Source organism: Oryza sativa, chromosome 8 (genome assembly GCF_034140825.1).
Source record: "Oryza sativa Japonica Group chromosome 8, ASM3414082v1".
Lineage (NCBI taxonomy): Eukaryota > Viridiplantae > Streptophyta > Magnoliopsida > Poales > Poaceae > Oryza > Oryza sativa.
This window is the reverse complement of record NC_089042.1, coordinates 26,251,940-26,278,394: the sequence shown is the minus strand read 5'-3', so window position 1 is coordinate 26,278,394 and position 26,455 is coordinate 26,251,940. Positions and strand designations below refer to the sequence as shown.

Below are 26,455 nucleotides of genomic sequence, written 5' to 3'. Positions count from 1 at the left end.
GTCTCTCTCTCTCTCTCTGCTCGTACAGTCTTATGCCTGCCTCTCCCCACAATTATTGCTCCCCGCGACCGTCGTCGTTGCAGAAGCCGGCCAAGCACGTATGTCGTCGCTGGCCATCGCCGCTGCTCGCTCGCCTGCAAGGTAGGTCGGCCCCAGTTGCCTGGCTAGCTGCTGCTACACTGTTGCTCGGCTCGTCACTGCGTCTATAGCCTATTTACCTGAGCACCTCTACCATACGACCAATGACAGATCTAACCAGAAATAACAATATATCTAAATAAATTAGATAAAACTATAGCCCGTGTTTTCATCTGCGTATAGCAAGGAAAAGAAAAGATTTAGTGAGAACTTCACGGGGACTCTCATGATTCTCGCGTGGGCAATACAGGCTTGAAATCCCGTCCTTAATTTTCATGCTAGATCGCCACCCCTGTGTTACAGGCATCCGAGTCATGGTCGTCGTCGTCCCTGCCGATTGGATCAAGCAAGCTATAGCAGCTAGCTTTGGTCTTTGGAGCTTTCCCATTGTTGGTTTCTTCTTGTCGATGCCAGAACTGTGCCGCCCCTGCTGAGCTAGGGCCGGCCTCATCACGTTGCAGCAGGGAGCCCTGGTTTTGTTTCACTTGACTTGACACGGATCGATCGATGCACGGTAGAAAGTACGTGGAAATTTTAAGAAGTGAAAAAACGAACAGCGTGTGTTGTGTGTTTGCTGTTGATGAACAGCGGCATGCAAAGATACGCTGCAGATGAGGGCGCGCTTTGGTCGCGATCTTCGCGCCATATGCTTGCAGATGAGGAGTACTCCGGCCTATAGCTAGAGTCAACAACACTGCGACGACGTGTATGACTAGTGTTGCCAAAAAACATCTGCAACGTTCTACAGCTTTTCTCTGTGACGGCGTGGACCCACATGATCAACAATCAACACACGGTGCAGCTGCAGTATGTATAATTATAATGGACTATAGGAGTACAACAGCCAGCTCACGCTTGGAGCCTTGCGATTGTTGATTTGTTGTTTGACGAGTCACCAACATGTATATAGCTTATTTGTCTAGGGAAGCTTAAAATTCTGATAAACATCTGATTGCTTTAGAGTCTAAAAATACTGGCTTTTAACTTCTAGTTTATTTTCTGAATTTCATAACTATAGCTTCTCAGAATCTAGCTAGATAAAAAGCTGGAGTGTTTGGCGGCCATCATTAAATTTAGGGTGTAAGCAAAATGAGCGTAGCTTTTAATTGCTTATCTTCTCTATGTTCAAACTTACCTATCCAGGTTTAAGTTCTAAACTTTAAATATGTGCTCGTATTTATGGTTACAATATATATTTTTTTCAATGATAGGTAACATATCCACCGATAGTGTGGTGACTTTGTCGATCCTCAAGATCGATCGGGAAGCAAAATCATTTAACGTTTTGCTCCTATTATGACCACTTCTAGATATAATTAATGTAAAAAATATTGTATATTGAAGCACATAATAGTACACCCATATGGCCGTATCAGCTCGTACATGAAAGTTTAATTCCAAGATCCAACCCAGAATGTTCACTGGAATGGAACTGACGAGCTTGGTATGTAAATAACTGTATTAATCATTCATCATAGTTAAATCTATGTCCATATTAATTTACATATGTGTGCACGTGAGAGACTGCTTTTAAATTAAGTAAGGTTCGTCTTATATAAACGTTTGTTAAATTAGAACGAAGGCGCACTTTAGCTAGATGTATGTCATGTATATGATCGAAAAAGGAAAACAGTGGAGCCACACTCTCACGGCATTATATGTGCAGGGAAGACGTGCTTGATAGATTCTCTTGGGTCCGAGCTGGGCATGTGTATACACAGTACTGCAAGATCTATGAAACATATCGTTGTGTTGTATCTCAGCGTTTCAATTTGTCGTCCAAACCACCATATATATATTCCAATCTTTTTTTATTATATACATGACGCTGGATTCTTCCAAAGATCGTTGATGGGGATTGGGGGGTGTTTATGGCAGCTTGACACACAAGGTGGCTAACCATTATACGCAAATAGTACTTGACATCGTTAATTTTATCATGCAAAATTTCGTCGCTACGTTTAATTACTTAGTACTCCCTCCGTTTCATATTATAAATCCTTCAACTTTTTTCTTAATCAAAATTCGTTAGATTTTATCAAATTTATGGGGGAAAAATTACATCAGTGGTACACGAACTTGTCAAGTGAGTGTAATCTGTTGCATGAACTTGTTTGGTGCGTGTGAACAAGACCAAAATCGTACGGCAAGGTTAATTTTACTGTTTTTGTTATTGATTTGAATGCTATGTAAACATGTGTCTCACGAAAATATCACGTAGATAAAGATCTATTTAGCAAAACATATAATAAGGTATATTGATTGCATGAAGAAAGAGATAAAAAATCGAGTAACGATGCAAGGAATAGAAACAAAGTAAGATAAAGTAGAAAACAAATTTATAAATATAACCATTCTACCATACGTGCACCACGCATGTCATGTAATAATTTGTAATGTTCAACTTTGAAGAATCAGCCTTGTCGTGCCATTTTGGTTTTGGTTTGCACGTACCAGACAAATTCATATATCAAAATAAGTGTTTTACAAGTTTATGTACTAAATTGCACCTACCTGATAAGTTCGTGTATCGCTGATGCAATTTACTTGATCAATTACTACTAATTTGTATTTAAGTGTGATCATTTCTCTATTTTTTCTGGATTTATACATGAAAATTTGATATATTTTTTAGGTGATTGCAATTTTACAATTTTTCGAACACTTGAGATCTAGCAAAGATGGAGAGTTGTTTTTTTTTAAGTTAATATAGAATAAAAACGATCATATCAAAGAAATAGATTATAGAGACATAACTTGAAAATGGTTTTATTTGAATTTTCAAACAAATTTTATATAGACTTTTTTTAAAAAAAGAACGTACCGTTTAACAGTTTTAAAAAGTGCGTTAATAGAAAATGAGAAAGTTGAAGAAAAGGACATGATCTTAGTCTATTCGTAGGGTTGGTTTATATAGACCTTGTATGGTTCTCATTTTTTTTACAATGGAACCAATTTTTATCTTATAAAAAAATACTATGTTCGTCTTAAAATATAAAAAACTAGGATAAGATAGAATACATCATATTACTACGTGTCTAGACATCCTAATACTACTACTATTTACATCATAGTATTACTACTGTTAATATTTATAGTATTAAAATATTTCTTATCCGATTCTAAGTTCTTACATTTTACGATGGAGAGTACCAGACATTACTCAACTATTCTATACATATCCCACTACCCTGTGAATCAAAAGCTACTCCATCCGTTCCATAATATAACAAATTAGAACCGGACGAGACATTTCATAGTACAACGAATTTGGACAGCTGGTCCTAGGTTGTTATATTATGGGATGGAGGGAGTAGAAATTACTTTCCAGCTGTCTGTTCTTCTCATTCGGCCATCGATCTAAATGAAAGGTAAGGTGAAAAAGGTTCAGAGAACCAAAAGCATCCAAAGGATACTGTTGCTGCACGCCTGCGACGTAATTTCAGGAATCCGCTAGAATCGTACTACGTACAAATCGTGCACTATGCATCGGCCTTCTCTGTCGCCGATTGATGCCACATTTCCATGCATTCATGCATCATCTCATATCCTTTTTCCTCTGATCACATCTTCAGACAACTGTATCTATATGAGATGCACCTATATATATATAAGAGTCCATGATTCATATCTGTACGTTTATATTGCAGGAAGCTTAGCATCTCTCGATCTCTTCTTGTTGATTTTGCCTACGTGTGTGTGTATTGCTAGAAAAAAAAAGGGCAGGTTGGAATAGCAAAATGGCCGCTGAGCCAGGAACGAATAAACTGAAGATGTTGCTGTACTTTCTTCTCCTGATCGTTGCCACTCTTGTGATTACTGCAGGTATATATAATTCGTGAGTATTTGAAGTTAATTTGCAGGCTTATATATGTATCGTTGACAAATGAATCAATGTTTCTCGATCGCGTTCTTGATCCCTCGATTCCTCGAATGCTTTTGTACAGAAGTTGGTGTCGTTTTAGCTGCTGCTGCTCGGGTACTCTCGCCGTCGACGACAGAAGAAGTACCGGTGGTAACAAGTGTACGTCTGCCCGTACGTAACTTCTGCTAGCTCGATCTCTCTGATGCATCTAATCTAAAGCAAGCTAGCTGTAGCTCCATGATCGAGTATACATGGCTATATATGTCATGGAGAGCTTCTAACCACTGCATCTTCTTCAAAAGTCTCTAGGTCTTCAAACAGTTTATATTCTCACTTAGATTCTGATAAAATATATGGAAATATATGGTTAGAGAAAAAAAAGAACTAAAAACTAGAAGCTAAGAAACCAAGATTGTTTAGATTCTTAGAAACTGACTACCGACTGGTAGTTTCTAAGAATTTTAAGCTTCTTCAAAATAGGATCTATATATATAAGATAATAAGAAGTAAAAGATGCATACCAATGTGACGAAGATGATGTTAAAGGTCGAATAGCCTTAGGTGAGTTGCTTCAGTTTAATTGACTTTGTGTTCTTGCCATGTTTCTTGTTAGGCCCAAACTGAGATATCATCATCATCAGAAGGAGAAGCACGGGGAGGCGGGAGCAGCCGGGCGTCGGCGGCGGCGGCGGCGAGGAGGATGGCGATCGGGTCGAGGGCTCCGACGTGCACCTACAACGAGTGCCGCGGCTGCCGCCGCCGGTGCAGCGTGCAGGAAGTCCCCGTCGACGCCGGCGATCCCATGAACAGCGCCTACCACTACAGATGCATCTGCCACCTCTAAGTTCTGATTAACTAGCTAGCATATGCATGCGTAATTGTTGTTGTGATCGACCGATCGATGGAGGCCGCCCCGGGTGTGGTTTTAATAAAAGTTTGTGCATGCTAATGCCATGGCACTTAATTTAGTTTGGACGTCGTGCATGTCGTGTGGTTCGGTTCTTGAATAATTGTGGTCGATAAGACAATTAATCACGCTTTGAACATCCAGATTCCTGCAATATATAATATGTTCATCTAGTTACATATCTTCTCCATGTAATAAAATTTAGAATTTCCCAACTTATCTCTCACTGACATACATGTGAGCGAGCAATAAACCCAGAAATCAGAATATTTTTTAAAAACTTCGGACCTATTTGGCACATCTACAACTCCGGCTCTAGCTCTAGCCAAACAGTTTCAGCTCCATTTAAAATGAAAGCGGAGTTGAGTGGAGCATTCTCACAATATAAACTAGAAAGGTGGAGTTGGATTTAGGCTACTCCATAACCCTATTCTAGACCCAATTCTTGAAACTAAATTTAGAAGTTAGAGCTCTATCAAATAGGCCCCTCAACTCCAACTTCACCCTTTTTTTTAAGCTAGAATCTAACAGAATGATCTTAGCTTCAGCTGAAAAGGAAATTAAGTAATTGTATTGAAATGACGTAGATGTAGATTTAGGAGTTTGAGCCCTGTCAAATACTGCTCCATCAAATAAAAAAAAGTTAATAAAAAATCAATCCTAGCTATGAATCTATATACGCATATATTGAAACTAGGTGATACCCCGCGCTTTGCTGTAGGATTCATGGATAAATATATGTTAAATATTATAGAAATGATGATAGTTGAAATGTTGAGAAAATAATGTGAGGAAGATGATTTGACACATACTTGTTGATCTCTATAATATAATATTGTAGATTATATATCATGCTTGCATGGATTAAAATAGGTTAGAATAGTAATTGCTAGTGGGTGATGATGTGGCATGCTTGCATGTTGAGATTTAGCTTCTAATAATTGTTAGTGGGTATCAACTATATAGAAAGTATAGATTCGTAGCTAGGATTAAGTATTTTATGGAATAGAGAGAGACCCCTAGCTACCTGCAGATGAAGGTATGACCACTTTCAATAAGAGTTTCTTTCCTACTTCCTCCGTTTCATAATGTAAGACTTTCTACCATTGTCCACATTCATATAAATGTTAACACACATTCATATAGATGTTAACACATGTGTGACTAGATACATTAACATCCACGAAAGGGCATGTAGCCTAGTGGTTGCAGTGACCTGAGTAGTACCCCAAGGTCCTGAGTTCAAAAATCCAAAGGAGCGAATTTCAGATTGGGTTGTTTGCGGGACTAAGTTTCCTATTTCAATGGCCGTATATATCCAGTTGGATGTAGAGGCCGGGTAAAAAAAAACCCTTTTATAAAAAAAGATACATTAATATCTATATGAATGTGTACAATGCTAGAAAGACTTACATTATGAAACGAATGGAGTATTAAATAGGAAAAATTTGACTTACATTATGAAACAAAGGGAGTATTAAATAGGCATGACACGCAAAAAACGTGTAATTGGCTGAGAGCCATCGTGAAAACATGACACGGCTGATGGACATTACAAAAAACGTGCAATTGGCCGTAGGACACCGGTCGCATTATTTTATTATTTCCGGGACAAAAGAGGTGGAAAATTTTCAAAATGACAAGATTGCCCCTGGAGCCATATTCCCCCGCGCCAGGAGCGGCAGACGGCGAGAGATCCTGTGACGGCGGCGATGGCTGCTGCGCCGCCCCTAGGGTTCTTGGACACGTACGGCTCCATCTCACCGTAGAGCCCTCTGATCCAGCCCATGTGCTTCTCCGTCGCCGCCCTGCTCTTCGACCAGAACCCATAGTACTGGATGTTGTAGAGCGCCTGCCGGTGCGGGAACGACATCACCACTGGCGCGACGTGGACCATCTTGCCGCCGTAGGGGTCGAGGATGAGCAGCCCAGCACCGTCCTTGAGGAGCTAGCTCCAGGTGGTCTCCCAGACTTGGCTGGGCATGTTCTTGGACGTACGGAGTCGGACTTGGCCTTCAAGTACTTGTCCGGCTTGCTAGTGCCCCTGTCCAGGAGCATCTCCAATGGCTTCCCCGTGCAGTAGAACGCGAAGTAGAGCATGGACTGGATCCACATCATCTCGATGCAGTCGCTCGCCGTCACCCCGAGCTCCGGGAAGGTGTCGGCCATGGCGGCGACGAGGCCAAGGCGTGTGCCGACTACCGAGGTACAGGGACTCGAACTGCACGTTCTGGTTCTGCAATACGACGCGGAGAAGTTCCCGCCGCTGCCGCCTCGGATGGCCCAGAAGAGGCCCTCCCCCATGGCGGCCCTGTTGAGGAGCCTCCCCCTCGGCGTTCACCATGTTGGCATCGACGACGAGGTCGGAGGCGAGGCCGTGCTTCCACAGCATCAGGCTGAAGCCGCCGCCGCTGAGGAACCCGTCGACACCGACCGTCCTACTCGGGCCGTCGCGCTGCTCGCGCGCCGTTCCTCCGCTCCGCTGCGTGTGTGAGGAAGAAGAAGGATAGGAGAGCAATGTGGGCCCCACTTATGATTAGCAAATAGTAATCACCCTATTAATTAGGTACAAATTAGTCCATGATGCGTGAGGCCAGGTGGTTAAAAACCTATTAAAAATTAGATTAAACCTACACTGTCTATGACATGTGGGACCCACTGGTGTTTAAAGAAGGAAAGAAAAGGGGCAATCTGGGCATTTAGAAAAATATCTCACCTCTTTTGAACCAGAAATAATAAAATAATGCGACCGGTGTCCTATAGCCAATTACACATTTTTGTAGTGTCTATCAGCCGTGTCACATTTTAACGGTGTCTCTCAGCCAATTACATGTTTTTTGCGTGTCCTGTGGCAAATTTTTCCTATTAAATAAGATGCTATGTTAGCATTTTTTATAACATGACAAGAACATTTCGTCTAGATAAAATGAGTTTTACAATTTATCCCTTAAAAGTACTACTTACGAAACAATACAAACAAAACAATACATTATATTGTATGAGTTGTTTCAACCCATCAATTAAATATTTTATTTATTATGTAATATTTTAAAAAACACAAATATATTATGTAATATTAATACAACGAAGTGGCCTTTGACGCGGCCGGCGGCGAGGGAGACGAGCTGTCTTCGCCGCGGCCCGCGGTCGCCGCGTTGGTCTGGTCGGCACGATAACGACGACGAGGCGCCAACTCAACAAAGCAGCCAGAAAGAAGCTTGGCGTGCGCGCACTACCTCCTCCCAACCCGGTGACCCCACCCGTCATCCTCCTCACCCCCCCACCCCTCCGCGTCACCGACACCTCGGCCCCACCGCCAACCTCACAACGCAGTGGGCCCCACCTGTCAGCCTCACCCGCCTCGCCGTCTTCCACCCGTGCGTGCGTCCCACTCGCCTCCCACTCACCTCCTCTGCTTCTCCCACCACCTCACTACCTCTCGCCGCGAGAGCAGCAGCGCTCGTGTTCGGTCAAAAGCCTCGCCGCGGCGAGCTCGAGCTCATTCGCATTCCGGAGGGGAGGGAGGGATGGGGGACGAGTCGGAGGGGGAGACGGAGGAGTACCTGTTCAAGGTGGTGATCATCGGGGACAGCGCGGTGGGGAAGAGCAACCTGCTGTCCCGCTACGCCCGCAACGAGTTCAATCTCCACTCCAAGGCCACCATCGGCGTCGAGTTCCAGACGCAGAGCATGGACATCAACGGCAAGGACGTCAAGGCCCAGATCTGGGACACCGCCGGCCAGGAGCGCTTCCGCGCCGTCACCTCCGCCTACTACCGCGGCGCCTTCGGCGCCCTCCTCGTCTACGACATCTCCCGCCGCTCCACCTTCGACAACGTCGGTCGCTGGCTCCAAGAACTCAACAGTATACACTCCTCCTCCTCCTCCTCCTTCAACATTTTTTATTTTTTTTAACTCAACCTGTTCTCTCACTGCTATTTTGCCAACCACGCGTATGGATAGATCTGATTGATTCTTTTTTGTTAATTTCGTTGTTCTTCGAAAGGGAGCTGTACTAGTGTTAGTTAACAATTCACTGTCAAATTTGCGAACAAAGGGAGCACCATTTTTGGGTTCCTACTAGATAGTGATTTGCATGGGTTGTTTTGGGGATAGGAGTGTCGCTACACACCGGACGGATTGCAGGACCTGGTCTGAATCTGGATCTGAATCTTGATGCTTAGGCAGCAGTGGTGTGTGGGGGAATGTTCCAGGAATGAATGCGAGGACCACTATGAGGGTGTGGTGTGATTATGCGATTTACTGATTTGGGAGTGTAGTGATTGTAGACAATTTTTTTGGTACCAAATTATTTGGGTGTCCAAGGTAGGTTTGCAGATTTATGAAGTTAGGAAGCTGATTAACTTCAGTTGGTTCATCAGTGCTTGAGATGTTAAGCGTAGTAATTGCTGTCTTGGTTCGTGCAATATTGACCCTGCTAGAAATGCCTTGACCCTATGAGTGATATATGTCCTCCGGTTATTCCGATTAAGTTTTGTCAATATGGTTGAAGCAGCATGAATCATGGATAGTTGGATACCGATTTTCTTAGTCACAACTCACAATAGGATTTACAGATAAGATCATGATCTCAGTCACTATTAGTACTCTACTTTGATAAATCGGCAGTTCGGCACACGACCTTTGTGCTTGTGTTGGGAACCTTTTGGTTCCGTCTTTCCTCTTGTTGGAGGCAAAAATTTAGCCTTTTGTGCTGGAACTTGGAACCAACATGGAATAAATGCAGTAATGTACTGTCTAGGTCCTTCCCTTTTATGTATCCTTTATGTAGGATGCATGACTCTTATCTGGAAAGGTAAAGTTTTGTGTAAAGCAAAACTACAGTACTAATGCAATTTATGAGGCAGGTACAAAATTTATCCAAATTACAAACTGTGGCCTAACCAACAGTCAGCTAGTAATGCAATGAACCTCAGGATGATACATTGTAATAATTCATGTTGTGTGCTAGTTTTTTTATTCACTGTAAGAAATTTCAGAATACTCCAGAACACAATTTTGTCAAACTGCACATTACTTGTGTGTTTCTTCCTGTATTTTCTCAGTCGGCATCTATCCTTCTGTAGTGTCCTTCACTGGCTCGTGAACATACATACAACCTTACATGTAGTGAAATTTTGGTTCTATGTATCTTGATCATAAACTTGTAGCCTAGTAAGTTATCTTATGAGCGCTCAAGATGATGCTATGTTTGTCTATGTATGCTCCCTTATGATTTTTTTGGATGCTACTTTATTGCACCCTTTAAACTACTAAGGATATCCTTGATTATCTGTTATCGATTTGCTTACTGAAGAAGTCTAATATTGTTCGTCAGGAATTAATATTGTACTATATATATGTTCTGTTCTCTGTTCCGAAGAATCTCTTCCTTTTTTGGTAGACTTCAAGGGAGGACTCAAAAGAGCTCTAATTAATAATTCCAAAGCAAGTAATACTCACTGTTTTCTGGAAGCAACTTACTATGCACTCATAATAATGTGTCGTGCATAAGCTTTGGTTTCTTGCCATCAGAGTGACAGACGCATATAGTATTATAGTGCTACAGCTATTGTCTTCTCTTGTTTGATGCTTTTACAGCTTTGTTCCATGCATGCTCACCACCCACTCACAAGAAGTCATGAGTTGCACTTATGGTTGTGTGCTGTTGCATTTGTTCCACAAGATTTTTCTATCTGAATATAGCTTCTTTTCATTCATATGTAGAAATGTATTTTTTGGCTGGAGTAGCGAATAACTGTTCTTATATTCAATGCAGCACATTCGGACACGACTGTAGCCAAGATGTTGGTGGGCAACAAGTGTGATCTGGATAATATCCGTGAAGTGCCGGTAGAGGAAGGCAAAGCACTTGCTGAAGCTGAAGGGCTGTTCTTCATGGAGACCTCTGCTCTGGACTCGACAAACGTGAGGACAGCTTTCGAGATCGTAATCAAGGAGATCTACAGCAACGTGAGCAGGAAGATCTTGAATTCGGACTCCTACAAGGCGGAGCTATCCCTCAATAGGGTAAGCATTGAGGGTGATTCGAAGGATGATCAGAAACAGTCAAACCGGTTTGGATGTTGCTAGGGGTTTTAGTACATTATTATTATTGGATTCACTGTGATATGAAGGTTTTTTGTTCATTAATATTATTATTATTATCTGTAAACTTGTAATCCAAATTGTTTTTTGGTTTGGTTACTCTGGTACACACTGTGACACTGAGATACAAAGTGAGAGAAGAATAGTTGCTGGTAATGAATAGTTGAGAGGACTGCTTTGTGCTGTTACCTGAAAAATTCATGATCCCCAACTTTGTCAATTTCTTGCAAAAGTGTGCTAGCCTTTTGTATCTTCCCTCACAACTATATTTCACTGTTCATACTTGAAATCGGTGGATACAGGACACCTCTTGTGTTGAGTCAGTTTTTTCTATGAATTTTGTGTAGTTCATGGATTAACTTATTCCTAACTTTTTTTTACGTATGTTAAAAAGACCGTACTTGCGATTGTATGTGTGTAGTGCCGTATATACGAGTAGATAAAATAAACTGGTGTGTATGAGTCTTCAGTATTTGTTTGGGGGGAAATTTTCAGTTTTGTTTTTATTTCTAGGATTGGAGCAAATGGGCTGAAAAATGCGTGGGCCGTCGATTCACGGGCCTGGAAAGGATGGACTGTTGTTGTTGTGTTGCGGGCTTGGGGCATATACCAGGGTGGGCCGATTGGAGCACAAAGCAGAGTATTCGTCATAATCAACATTTTAATCACTCCTTAATTGCATTGGAGAGCTATAGGACCAATAATATTACTTTCATTTGGAAATATATATGAGTTGTAGAGTTTTATTGCGTTTGACCATTCAAATTATTTAAAAGTTCACTATAAATGTCTGATTAAAACGCATGTAAAATATAGAACAAAGGGAGTGATTAAACGTGAGATGGATAAATTCAAGAAATGGATAAGAAAATGGTTGGACAGCTAGCCTGTCAACAAGATGGCATTGCCTGTCCTGTCCTGTCCTTCCTCCTCCCAACACATACCTATATATACAAAATGCAAACACAATTAACAAACAAACAAACAAACAAACGTGCATACGAAATGGTACAAGTAGTGCCAAGCACGAACCCTAGTTGACTTCTTCTATGATTCCACGAACTCCATCGCATGTCTGGCTCTCCTGTGTGTATACATACTGATCTTCGTTCGATCATGCAGGATGCGAAACATTGCATGCATCGTCGTCTCCAGCTCCGGTGACCGACGGATTGATCAGATGCAGAAGGGTGGGGGTGGCGCGTCGTCGTCGGCGGTGGTGGTGAGGATGGGGCCGTGCGGCGGCGACGGTGGCGGTGCGAGGGACATGGACATGCGCGGCGTGGGTCGCGTGGTGAGGGTGGCCGTCCGGCACGGCGCCGCCGTGGACGCCATGTCCGTCCTGTACGAGCGCAACGGCCACGAGGAGTGGACCGACCTGTGGGGCGGCCCTGGTGGCACACTTTCCGAGGTACTACATTACTCTACTTCATTTATCCTTAAAAAAATCGCGGAACTTTGGACTATGAATGTGAAAGCTAGAAGTTTATTTTTTATAGAATGGAGGAGGTATACACAATCTTAATTGTACTATAATTTCGTTGTTAATTACCCCTGTTTCAGGTTATAAAACGTTTGTCAAAGTCAAACTGTTTTAAGTTTGTCTAAGTTTGTAGAAAAAATTAGTAACATTTTCAATGCAAGACAAATTTATTATGAAAATATATTCAATTATTGATTTGATAAATCTAATTTTAATATTATAAATATTACTATATTTATCTATAAATTTTCAAATTGATCGAAACCGTTTGATTTTGACCAAAGTTAAAACGAACCTGAAACAGAGCCCTAAATTCTTAATTACCACCGTTCCGTTGTAGTGCTAGAATATGGAAGGAGGACATTGTTGTATCCGGATGATAATTAACTCTCTTTTTGTAGTTCTTTTGGTAGCTGCATCTAATTAATCCGAGAATCTTTAGCTACCAAAATAGTTTAAAACTTTATTTTAGTTTCGAAACTATAAGCATTTTTCATATTCTTACTAGCTGGATACTCACTTAACACCTATAAATTGTGGTTTAGTGTTTTGGTAACAATAAACAAGTACTCCAGTCTTTGAGACGTTGACACATTTTTCTCATGTAATCTTGATCACTAATGTCAATACTAATATATGTCTATACGAGCCACTATGTTAATTACTAATTAGAATAGTTGCCGACACTGATACTCAAAATTTGAAGAGTTTGATGTTGTATTTCGAAACAATCTGATCTCACTCAAATTCGTGATGAAACTTTCTCTCTGTTTTTCATTTTTCTCCCCAGATAAGCTTGCAGCCGGGCGAGTACTTGACGAGCGTGGCGGGGCACTACGGCCGACTAGACGGCGACCTCGTCGTCAGGTCGCTCACCTTCGTCAGCAACATGCGGGCGTACGGCCCGTTCGGCCATGAGGACGGCGTCGCGTTCGACCTCCCGGCCGGCGGCGGCGGCGGCGGCAAGATCCTCGGCTTCCACGCGCGCTCCAGTCGCCGTCTCGACGCGGTTGGCACCTACGTCAAGATCGGATAGATGACGACCACCCTGGCGTCACAGCTGAGCAGATCTATCTAAGTTCTCCCCTCTATAACAATTTTTAGTTTTTAAAATTTATTTTAAAATATAATTAACTTATTCACTAACGATCTCTTTCTAATCAATTGTAACTCTACACCATTCAATGTTACGGGCTATCTACATTTCTCATCCAATTGTAATTTTCCTCCATTTAATTTTATTTTTTTAATAACTGTGTAGCTAGTTTCAAGAATATTTATAGAATTCTAATCATATTTTATAAGATCTCCCTTCGATTTTAATTAATTATGAAGTAACTTGGTATAAAGCGAAACCTATTTCAATATGTCCTGGTGCAAAATGAAAAGTGAAAGTACATGTTCAACCTAGCGTAAATTATATGTCCTGGTGCAAATTACAATTTACTCTTTTTTTAATTACACATAAACTTTTCTTTAAAAAAAGAGTGGTCATAAAAAAATGCAGTGAAAAAGAAATCTTTAGTACCAGTACTCAAAGATGATTTTTAGTCCCGGTTATTTTAACCTAGACTAAAAATACCTATTTTTAGTTCGAGATTATACGTCTCGATTATACAAATGGGCTTAAAATGGGTTGTCAACCGGAAATAATGTATCTTTCCCTAGCAGGATCAAAGCTGATATAAAGTACTCCATCCATCTCAAAATATAAGCTTTTTTTAGACCCTGACATGGTCTCCGAGATACTACTTTGACCAACAATATCTATAAAAATAAGATGTTTTAAATAAAATGGGTTGCATATTATGATAGTTTGTTTAATAACAAATCTAGTAACATCAATTTTACGTGATTAATCTTTTTTATTTTTTTCTATTAATAATCAAAGTTAAAAATATTTAACTTGTCACTATGCTAAAATGTTTATATTTTAGGATGGAGGGAATAGTAATAATACTCCCTCCGTATTTTAATGTTTGACGCCGTTGACTTTTCAACCAACGTGTTTGACCATTTGTTTTATTTAAAATTTTTATGCAAATATGAAAATATTTATGTCATGCTTAAAGAATATTTGATGATGAATCAAGTCATGATAAAATAAATAATAATTATATAATTTTTTTAAATAAGACGAATTATAAAACATTAAAATATGGAGGTAGTATCAAACAAGTGTACATGGAGAGGGGGAGGGATCTCACATGCGCGTGGCCGCATCAACCAACCAACCAACCAAACGTACATGTACCTGCAGACGAGTCAAGCGTACGTAGTCGCACGCGATGCTAGCAATGTTGCTATCTTTTCTGTAAAAATATTTCCTTGGCCTGGACACACATGACATAGTACTGAACCGGCCGGATTGTCGATATGGACCATTACATGCATACAACACCGAAATTAAGCAAATGATCGAGGAGAGTTAATTAGCTCATGCTCATATGCATGCACGCACGTATACGCCCCTCTCTACCTAACCCTAGCTTAGCTTTGCCCCACTACTAGTCTCACAAATGGCACAATGACCAAAAAGAAGATGTGAAAGTGTGGCTCACGACTAAACACATGTTCTATGTGCGTATTTATTATGTCCGTTCTGAAATATATATAGATTCCTCGCAGCCTAATAAGGCTCTAGAAGTAAAAAAGATTAAAGCACATTTCATTAATAGAAAATGTAGTTTGGTGGATCGGTAGAGATACATAGAACTTCTTGATTTATGGTTCAATTTGTTTTAAAACAAATTTTAAACTTTAAAAGCCAATTTATTTTGAGACGAATGGAGTATACAATAACAACCTTTTGAATATGTCATCCCTGTGCCACGTTTGCGATCCAATGGGCGGGGGTTCCTTGAAGATGGTCATGGTCCCAAGCTCTGTATATAGGAGTGCCCCTACCTACCTAGCTAGAGGTAAAATTGTGACACCAAGGTAGGGGAAGAAATGTGGTGCAATGGACTGAGACACCATACCAGAGAATTTAACATGATGCATCACTTTCAAATTCAGTTATTATATCTTCTCATCCTTAGCGCATTAGACGGTAGTAATAATAATAATGGAGTATAGCACAAGTACAAGCTAGCTAGGTAGAGTAGTGGTAGGTTGTTCCTTGAGACATGCGTGGGGGATGTGTCAAATGCATGCATGCTAATTGCAAGCTAGAGTGGTGTGTGTCAATCGATCGCCAATTGTGTTTGTACAAGTGTGCGCCCACTGCAATATTGTGGGCATATGCATATGGTTGCATATATCTCCGGTAGACAAGTCTAACGGTAGCGCATAGCCCACTGATTTTCAATGTCTTGTTCAATTCACGCTGTAATTTTTAAGGCACTGTTTTTTTAAGCTAATGGAGGTATGGATTATACTTGTCACGTTTCTAAATAGTACGATTTTAACATGCTTTTATTTTATCTTATAAGCATTTGTTAACTTTATTTTAATATTTAAGTAATCTTTGTATCAACTTATCAACTAATCAGCTGATAAGTTGAATTGAACGGGGCCTAATTCAATATCATGCTGGGACTCTCCAATATACATGTAAAGATAACCTTAAGCAAAAATTTAAGAGCACTACTACATATACTAAATTTTTCTTACTAAACTTTTGCTAACAATCATCTCAACCATTTGATTTAAGTAGATAGAAGTTATAAAAAATCTAGATGCACTCATAGCATGACACATCAGTGTTAGTAAGAATTTAGAAAGAAAAAGTTTGTATGTGTAGCCTTTTCCAAAATTTAATATTTGTAATTCAATTTTATGCCTTGGAAGACGGACTCACAAGAGAATATGTTTATGGATGTTGGTATTGAATCTTCATGCTAATATGATGAATATCAATTCTTTTTTCTTGGTGGGCCCTAGCTTAATGTCAAGAATGGACATAAACATGATAGCATTTGGTATAAGTAAAAAGAAAACGTATGCTTGTGTGTTTCCATCTTATAGCCATTGTGTGTCTCGGTCTTAAAGACGTCCTAAGGCTGAAAACTTTAGGGCCGGTTATTTTGAAGCGGTTCTTCCAAAGGATGAGGACGCATAATCTGGTAACAAAATACAAGTCATTTTGGATATATGCTAAGTTATTTTTACGGAACAAATTTTTGGTATGCATGGATGTCGTTTTTACGTGCCTAATTGATTGAACCATGAATGTGGACATGAAGTTTTGTGGCTTCAATTCACACATTTGATATAACAAAACAAAATGTAAAAGAAAAAGAATCAAATAACTGAAGTCTTGCTAATGTCTCGCATGCGCATCATACATTATATTAGGGAGTAGTATGAATTTTCAAGGCCAGAAAAAGGACACAACTATGATTCAGACAACATAGATCATAATGATGGTAATCATAGCATCATTAACAAAAAGAAAAAGGAGAGAAGACCGACCCATGCATAACCCTCGTGGGGAAGCTAAGGGGCACTCTCAGCACCCCAAAGACATGGGAGACAGGACACCTATCAGGCATGAATGATCATAGATCTTGAAACTTTGAACCACATAACTATATATAAATTACGTACAGAGTGAACAACTACCTTAAATAGATATCGACATGATTCCAATCCATTCGACTCAAACACACAATAATATCAATTAAAAAAAGAGTCATTTTGCTCCCATTTTTGTGTGATCAATAGAGACAACACTCAACCCCAATCCTAGCGGATAAGGGCATCATCACCAAAATGATCCACTGAACTCAAACACACACAAAAAAAAGGGAAAAAATAATAATAATAATAATAGAGGTTCACCAAAATAACATATATATTGGTCCTGACTCCCATTTTTCGGATTGGGATCACCTGCAGTTTGAATAGCAACTACAAGTTAAGCTACTGCACGCAATGGCAGCCCTCCATTTTCTTGATGAACGAACCATATCATTAGCTACATATCGATTTATAAGTGCTCAACAATTCTTGCAATAGTGATCTACAGTACTCAGATGCATCTTGATCCTCGGTTTCGGATCTAACAGCTAGCAGTGGACTGCATAAGTTGCATCGACACTACCAACTGCACCGGATCCGAATACCATTTTTACAAGAGCAATAGGGAAGCCATACATCCCTAGCTAGCACTAGTGGATAAGGGCATCATCATCTTGGTAGGTCACTTGATCTCCCATGGCGTCCGCACTTGGTCCATGGGCCATGGCATCACAGGAACTATAGTTGGCACTAGCCCCACAGGCCAGGTTAATGCAAGCTTAATTATGCTGCCAGTAGATAAGCTGCCAATTGGCTACCCCACTGCCCTTTTAACTCTTTAACATGGCATCAATGCCCCTTGTGGACCATATATACAATAGCACTTAAAGAGCTGATATTTTAGCATAACAATCCCTTTAAATCACACATACATATCACTCTCAACTCCGGATCATCTTAAAGTAATACTTCAATATCTGGACCTATCTGTCAGTGACTGTTTATAGTGATCTGCGCGCGCTAAGACAAAAAATTCATGGCTTTGCAAAGAGTGTAGCTAGCAAAGAACCTTCCAAATGAGAATTAGCTAGCTGTGGCATCTCAGGATTCCACCAAAATATTGTCTTACTTTGGGCACAGAGTAGAAGAGGAAGACAATTAGTTAGTTAGATGCATCGCATGCTGTCATCAGCAGGGAAGAAGAACCGATCGAATCGGTTCGATGGCGACGGCCAACCTAACAGCCAAATTCGCAGTCGATCATTGCAACTCACAATGATTATACCTTCGATCCATCCGGTTTTTTTGGGTTTTTTTTCCTCTCTTTTTGAGTTTTTTCCCCTTCGTTTTCTTCTCTTTTCCGATCCTTTTGCGTGGTTGGACACATCAAGCATGGCCACGATGGGGATTGGTGCTAGCTCAGCTCGATCCCCTAATGCATGCCCTGATTGCAGCCACTTCATCCGGGTTCTTCCGAATTATCCTCAGCTGGCCTTTTTCCTGTAATCAATTTAATTTCTTCACTGGTCCAGTCTTGTGATTATTAATTACCGTTTAGACTTGCAGCAACTGGATTTCTGGACTAGTCTGAATCTCTCCAAGCCGCCATTGCTGAAATTTCTATGTTGGATTTCTGGGTACTGCGTTCGTTCAGCCAGTTTCCAACTCTCCCATCTACTTTTCCGCACGCACGTTTTTCAAACTGCTAAATGATGTGTTTTTTTATAAAAAGTTTATATACAAAAGTTGCTTAAAAAATCGTGTTGATCTATTTTTTTAAAAAAGCTAATATTAATTAATTATGTATTAATAAACCGCTATGTTTTCCGTGCGCACTATTCGTGTTGGGAAGCAGAACGAACGAATGGAGCCTGTAAGTCTAGTTTGGATCAGTGTGTGCAATGGACGGTTCACAATAATTTGGTGAGCCTTAGGAAAATCCTATGCAGCGAAAAAAATATATGTGGTGAATCCTATTTGGTCGTTTCCGATGGTTTAAATGATTTTCACACGAAACAGTTCAATCCTTAGTTCCCTACAGATGGGCTAGCTAGCAAAACAGAAAAAATGTTGTGTTCCAGATAGGACCAGATTCTGTTGGGATCAAACAATCAATCAATCATCCATTGGGATCAAGATGGCTATATATGAGATGATGATGAGGCAATTGCAATGCATGGGGTTCAATTGAATTCTTGATGGATTATCATCACCATCTCATCGATCAGAGAGTGATGAGAAATGCATGAGGGCCATACCCTCTCAGATCTAGCAGCCGATATATCATTCATTTATGAGATTTACTCCGGTCCAACAAAAAATATCTCGAGGTATAGCTATCTCACGGTACCAAATCATTTCCGATTGTTGAATCTATCTGGGCAGGATATGATCGTTGGATCTAACAATATACATCCTAGGATATGATCGTTGGATCTAACAATACACATCCTACCCAGTTAGGTCCAACGATCGGAAACGATTTGGTACCGTCAGATATCGGTACCTCGAGATACTTTTTGCTGGACATGAGCAAATCTCTTCATCCATTCATTCTTCACCAGCTCAATTGTTAATATGATGCATGCAACAGTGCTGTGTGCTGCGTCTGAGTGCATGGACCGATCGACGACCGTTTTGGATCATCTGCATGCTGGGGATTGCTACTGCTGTACCTGCAGGAGCATGAGCATCCATGCATGATCCATCCATTTCCATGGCCAATCCGGTTGCCGTCGCCGTCGTCGCTTTCAATCCAACCCGGCCGGCCCGTCGACAGCAGCCGCCGACGCCCGGATTAATTCACAAACAAATAAAGCTTGATGCAATTGCCATTATATATCATCTCTGTTTTTAAATGTACAACATTGTTAATTTTATCTTGTCTTTGGCGTATTTTCATTAGGATCGATATGACATATGGTATCTACCAAAATTATAATATTATAAAATTAGTTATAAAGAAATTGATAACTATGTTTACATACTAAATATTTGACAATTATTGATAGTAATAGTTTTAGATGTTTGACCAAATAAAGTAAACCATGTATATCCTTTTAAATGCATGAGACTGAAAGAGGCCCGCCTTTAGAGCGCATGAATTTTACATGAATTAATCAATATACGAATCCGACAAATGTATTTCGAGTGGATATTGTTTAGGCAACATCAGAAGTGTGAACTTAATTAGGATAGGCAACAAGGCTAGGAGATATGCATGCGCATGGCGATCGATCGATTAGTATGGTTGGGGTTGAGACTTGGGAGGTGGTAAGGGTAACTTTATAGGGATGTCCTTGGACGGCAGACATGGACGGTGAGTGGTTATACAACGGCGTTGGCGCTACAGCCATGGGGTAGTAGGAGGATGGTAGGCGTGACCGACAGTGAGGATGTTAGATCTACAATGGTTAGAGAGTCGAGGAGGCGGCGGCGCAAACCACCAAAGGTGAGGAAAACGGACAGGAGAGGAACACCTTGCTGCTGCTTGGGCATAGCAAGGAGGAACCGGAAGGAGGGAGGAGGCCGGTCGGGCAGGGTTTGCTGGTGGCTTCCGGTACCGGAGAGCAGGGAGGCGGGGGTTCCGTCAAGCATCACACGTCGTGTGAGGAATGAGGGGAGAAAGAGAGAATAAGGCAATTAAGGTGGGAGAGATGTTACTAACTGCACGAATCTAGCTTGGCATGATCTGAATTTTATATGTATTTTTGGTCAACGGAAAAGTAGGTGATCCCAATATACATACATGCATGCATCCTTGTAAACACATACTACGGCCGTCTTTAGAATACAGGAATTTTACACGAATTAATCAATCAGCGAGAATCCGACAAAGGCATTCTCGAGTGGACGATGTTGATGCCAACATCAGTACTGCTCTAAAAGTGTGAACCTAATTGGGATATACTCCCTCCATCCCAAAATATTTGATGCCGTTGACTTTTTAAAAAATATTTAACCGTTCGTCTTATTAAAAAAATTAAGTAATTATTAATTCTTTTCCTACCATTTGATTTATTGTTAAATATATTTTTATGTATACATATAGTTTTACATATTTCACAAAAGTCTTTGAATAAGACGAACGGTCAAATATATTTAATAAAGTCAACGGCGTCAAACATTTAAGGAAGGAGGGAGTAGGCAACAAAGCTAGCAGACATACATGCAGCTACTGGTGATCGATCTCTCTCGAGATCCATCCATGGACAAAATTACGAGAGACCGATCGATCGTACGAGCTGAGTGCAAGCTCTGCTCCATGCTCCAGCTCAACCGAGACGTACACATACTTGCCAGTAGCTTCTTCTTGTTGGTTATTGTTGTTGTTGGGTCGAGATGAGCATATCATGTGATGCTTCTGCCGATATTCGCAACGTAGCTGGATGGCAAGGGCTGTGTTTAGATTCAAAGTTTGGATCCAAACTTCAGTCCTTTTCCATCACATCAACCTGTCATACAAACACAACTTTTTAGTCACATCATCTCTAATTTCAACCAAAATCTAAATTTTGCGCTGAACTAAACATAGACCAGGGTTTGGTTTCTTTGGTTGCCTTTCTTGGTTGCATGTTTCCGGCAGAAAGCAGCTGGCTCATTGACTTGTGATAAATCTTTGCACGAATTCAGTACTCCTCGAGAAAATAATGGGGGATCTCTGACATGTATGTCTAATGTCTTGGACTCTAGGCAAAAGGCAATGGGTTGTGTTAAGTACTGCTTTTGATACTGCTCCTTAATTCCATTTTCAAATATAAGGATTTCTTGTATTTAAGTTTTAGACTATAATATAAAAGTATTTTTTTCTTGATTTTCCACGATTTCTATCATTTCAATAATTTTAAAGCCAATCAAATTTCGAATCGAAATGAAATCTACACCATCCAAAATTCAAAATTTGACAATCAATTTTTTTAAAAAAAATCTTTTGATGTAACATTAACATTTACTAAATAACCTAAAAATCCTTATATTATTTAAACTGAAGGAGTAGAATGTTTTTATAATGCTACTCCATCCGTTCCAAAAAAAAACCATTCCTAGCATCCCAAGAAGAGACTAGTGAAGAATAAAAATAACCAAAATACCCCTCATTATTAGAAAAGTAGTAGTGTTAATAGATAGGTAAAGGGTATTTAAGGGAGAAAACTTATCGTTTTATGTACCGAGGTTAGATATGATTGTTGAAGTTGATTTTTTGTAGGAGAAAATTCAAACTCCAGAAGTAGAGTTTTTTTTCTTAGAACGGAGGGAGTAAAGTAGTAGATGAGATGAGTGCGAAAAGAGAGTTGAAATTTTTGCACACTAGAGGCAGCTTCTTTGTTACTGTACTGACAAAGGTACGAGTGTATCGTTATGTCTGTCAGGGCTTAAATCTTGATAGCGAGCTAGGAGATGATGTGTTCCTTTGAAAATGTCTTTTTATATTCAGTTTGATATGGTACTATAAGTTTTTCTTGCTTAATGTCTATGAGTTTTGGCATCTCTATTACGTGAGAAATAAAAAGATGAGGATGGGCAATTTACGGTGACTTTCTTTTTATCTTGGCTTTTGATTTGCCCCTCATAATTAAGTGGATGGCATTTTTCTTGTTTTCCACATAAGTGTGTGTGATAATATGACATGTTGTCCATGAGTCTAGTTGTCATTAATTATCTGGATACGGTAAATAAGCAATTTTACCGTAAAGGAACTAGGTCTACACACTTGACACAAAACGTGGGGGTAAATATACGATGGGAACCATAGCTAGGTGGATAATATGAAAACCACGATATAGAAGTTCTCAAATAATTTGAAATAAATTCTTGCATATATCCCCCTACATGTGTGAAATTTTTTTATATTTTTTTCCAAAAACTTCTACTCCCTCCATTTTAAATATGTAACGTTGTTGACTTTTAGACATAGCATTTAACCATTTATTTTATTCGGACCATTATATAAGTATCATTTATTTTGTCGTGGACTATTTTAGCATTAAAGAACCTTTAAGCATGGTTTATATTTTTTTATATATTCATACTAAAATTTTAAATGTAACGAATGTTCAAGTATTATATTCAAAAGTCAACTGCATCATATATTTAATAACAGAGGGATTTTAAATATAATGAATGTTTAAATGTTATATTTAAAAGTCAACAACATCATATATTTAAAAACGTAAGGAGTATAAAAAAGTTCACAAGTTTTCATAAAAAATGTGATGTCTATGATACATTTCCCCTAACAATTGGATGGTCTCTGTGACTTCAAACCCTGAAACAGAGTAAGCAGAAGCGTCGAACAGGCCACAGCTAAAGAACAGAAACAGAAACCAACATTTTCTTCTGCACAGCACTGCTCGCTACATCATCCATCACCTGCTTCGTCTTATAATCAGTCTCCCATCTCCATGCGACCAACCAACCAAACCTCATCAGATCAGGGAATTAACAAGAAGAACAAGAAGAAGATGAGAAGAAGAAAAATTCAGAAAAATGGGCAGGCAGCAGCATTGATCACGCCACTGTCCGGCAGCTTTCGCCTCTGCATGATAAATTGGTGCAGAGTTTGGCGCCTCACAGCGATGTCTAACCTTCAGAATGTCGAGCAGGATAACGACGCGTCTCTCCATCGCCATGCATTTCCAGCTCCATCCATGGCTAAAATTAAAATTAAAAGAAAAAAAAAAGAACCCTTCCCAAATCAACCGTACAGATCAGGTACAGCTTCATCAAGCCTTTCATGATTCGTTGGAGTGTAAAGTCTTCACTCAGCGATAGTAATTAACCTGTGATAAGATTCCTAGTGCCTCCATCTTGCCTAGCTAGTTACTCCTACTTACATTTTGTGTGGCAGTAGTAGTTTGATGCTGATGGATGGTGAATTGCTGTGGAGTGAAGTGAGGCCGAGTTTAGATCCAAACTTTTTCTTCAAACTTCTAACTTTTTTATTACATTAAAACTTTTATACACACATAAACTTCCAACTTTTCTATCACATCGTTCCAATTTCAACCAAACTTTCAATTTTAACGTGAACTAAACACACCCTGAATTTTGCTAGTAGCTCCAAGCTACGGCTTTCAGAGTTTCAGTGAGAACAATCTTTGACGGCATGTTCGGCTAGTGTCCATTAATAGTTATATTAATTAACTACTACTCCATCGGTTCCAAGATATAAGATGAGGATATTAGGATATGTCACATTCATCTAAAATCATTTATATTTTGGGACGGAGGATATTACTTAATACGAGGAATTATATTCACCGAATTGTTGCTACGGACTATTTATTACTACCTCCGTTCCAAAATACTTATAGTTTTGAATTTTTGTTTGTAACATTTTACCATTCGTCTTATTCAAAAGATTATGAAATTATTTTTTATTTTGTATGTAACTTGCTTTGTTATCAAAAGTACTTTCAGTATAACTTATCATTTTTTATATTTACACTAATTTTTTAAATAAGATGAATGGTCAAACATTGCAAGTAAAAAAAAGTCAAAACAACATCTAATTTTGGACGGAGGGAGTATCCCAATTTTTTTTAATAACCGTCAATGTTTCAACTCTTATCATTAATTACCCATAAATGATTAGACTACGATGAATGAGATCATGTTTATATTCAAGACAACATACAGTTTGATTATATGGTGTTTTTTTAGTATCTGTAATGTTTTTTAGAACAATAAATTAAAGATGAATAGTGCCTCCCTCGCAAAAAAAAAGATGAATAGTGCCCAATATTAGTTATTTGAAAATGGAGGATTTAAGAAATAAACCTACAAATAACTTAACTTAGGATAGGTGACCTAAACAATACAATAAGAAAATTTTCCTAAAAAATCGTATTTTCACTAGTGTCGAGCGAATAATCCATGTCAATAATCTGATGAGTAAGTTGAAAAAAACTAGTAGGATCAAACATACATGGACGGTTAGGTGGCGCTCTCCACTATATGAGACTAAGAAACAGGGCAAAGTGACTGTTATTTTCCCAGGTTCGAATACTCCCTTATATATTAAATACGGCGTTTGGCGAAAATAATTCTTATTTCTTTACACCACCGTTGTTATTAAGGTACAAGATGGATACGAGGGTGACGCGAAACCTAATCCCAGAGGATTAGTAGGGGAAATACATAAGCTTAATTGCTTTTTTTTTAAGGTATCTCGAGGAGATTGGGCACATGAGGTTGGACAAAGACAACAAAAAAAAACCGACCCTTGATGCTGACACGAGCGTGGAACACCATTTGCAGAGGAGCTTAGCCTCTATGCTTGCCGGTGCAAGGAAGCCGTACATATTGATCCGGACACGACTATAACTTAAAAGAATTTCAATTTTTGCGAGTAGTAATCATCACGTTTATTCTTGAAGAAATATATATTGCTCGTCGTGACATGTTCAGATCATGATTGTACTCTCAACGAGTGTGACAATCAGAATTCCTTTTTTTTTAAAAAAAAAGACTAGTAAATATGTCCGTGCCCATAGAGAATGGGTTGGTTGTGAATTTGTAATCTATTTTAAAAGCACATGATCGTTTTAAGAAACATTTTCCCTTTCTTGTTTTTCTCAGGTATTTTTTTCTCAAATTAACCAGGTTTTCTTTTTTTTTTCTCTGGTAACTTTTTTCTTGCGGCGATGTGCTATGTACAGGAAGGTAGGAGGACGATTTTGCTTTTGTTATGACTAGTAATTGTATAGAGATATGACTATACATACCTTATTTCAGGGTTATAATCTTATAATTTTTTTCTACCCTATCAATATAAACGTCGCACTGTCTAGTACGAATCGTTAAAAAAAAATCTTGCATCATCTTAAAGTTGATTTTTGAGAGTTTTTTTTCTTCATCGTGATTTATTTTTAGCATTACCTTTGAAATGAGCTCCCTGACCACAAAAACCTGTCTAAAATCCCGTTCCTCCTGCATCCATTGGCAGCTAATCGTAAATAATGCCATTGCATAATGAGATCCAGCCAGGTATCGCCGAATAGCGACGCATAACCTACCGCCGAGAAAGTCATTTGACTACGTAGACACTAGACAGTCGAAATCATTTTGTACGGAAAAAAAAAATCTAAGGGCCTGTTCACTTTGATGCCATTTTTGTCAAAAAAAAATGGCTACATTTAGTTTGTTACCAAATTTTGGTAACTATATAAGAAATCCTGCCAAATTTTGGTAAGGTTTTTTTGGCAGCAAAGTGAACAGGCCCTAATACTTTTTTTTTTTGTTATTGAGATGGAACCCTAATTGCCTTTCTTGTGGTTAATCTACATATTTTTTGCATGCATAACTAATCTCTTAATGAGCAAATTCGACCTAAAGCAATGTGACTGACTGTATGGGCCCCACGCTGATCTGCATCTGTAGTTCAGTTAAGCAACGGAATATAATATCAGATCTAGAAAAATAATGTCAAACTGTAGCTAAGTTCGAATGGAAAAATGATGGGGACAGGCAATGAAATGCAGGACCATCAG

At 39.4% G+C, this 26,455-nt stretch overlaps 3 protein-coding genes and 1 pseudogene across 3 annotated transcripts; 3 read left to right on the top strand and 1 right to left on the bottom strand.

Moving 5' to 3' along the window:
• Positions 1-3,700: 3,700 nt before the first annotated feature.
• On the top strand, positions 3,701-5,036 carry LOC107281972 (uncharacterized). The gene is made up of 3 exons (XM_015793861.3): positions 3,701-3,963; positions 4,086-4,162; positions 4,617-5,036. The coding sequence occupies exons 1-3, from the start codon at positions 3,879-3,881 to the stop codon at positions 4,845-4,847; spliced, it is 393 nt and encodes a 130-aa protein (XP_015649347.1). The 5' UTR covers positions 3,701-3,878; the 3' UTR covers positions 4,848-5,036.
• Positions 5,037-6,510: 1,474 nt separating this feature from the next.
• On the bottom strand, positions 6,511-7,302 carry LOC107281971 (berberine bridge enzyme-like 22; annotated as a pseudogene).
• Positions 7,303-8,311: 1,009 nt separating this feature from the next.
• Positions 8,312-11,214, top strand: LOC4346088 (ras-related protein RABA5c). Its single transcript, XM_015792841.3, has 2 exons — positions 8,312-8,774; positions 10,689-11,214. The coding sequence occupies exons 1-2, from the start codon at positions 8,438-8,440 to the stop codon at positions 11,000-11,002; spliced, it is 651 nt and encodes a 216-aa protein (XP_015648327.1). The 5' UTR covers positions 8,312-8,437; the 3' UTR covers positions 11,003-11,214.
• Positions 11,215-11,997: 783 nt separating this feature from the next.
• Positions 11,998-13,690, top strand: LOC107281820 (horcolin-like). The gene is made up of 3 exons (XM_066303560.1): positions 11,998-12,025; positions 12,140-12,428; positions 13,291-13,690. The coding sequence occupies exons 2-3, from the start codon at positions 12,141-12,143 to the stop codon at positions 13,534-13,536; spliced, it is 534 nt and encodes a 177-aa protein (XP_066159657.1). The 5' UTR covers positions 11,998-12,025; position 12,140; the 3' UTR covers positions 13,537-13,690.
• Positions 13,691-26,455: the final 12,765 nt, after the last annotated feature.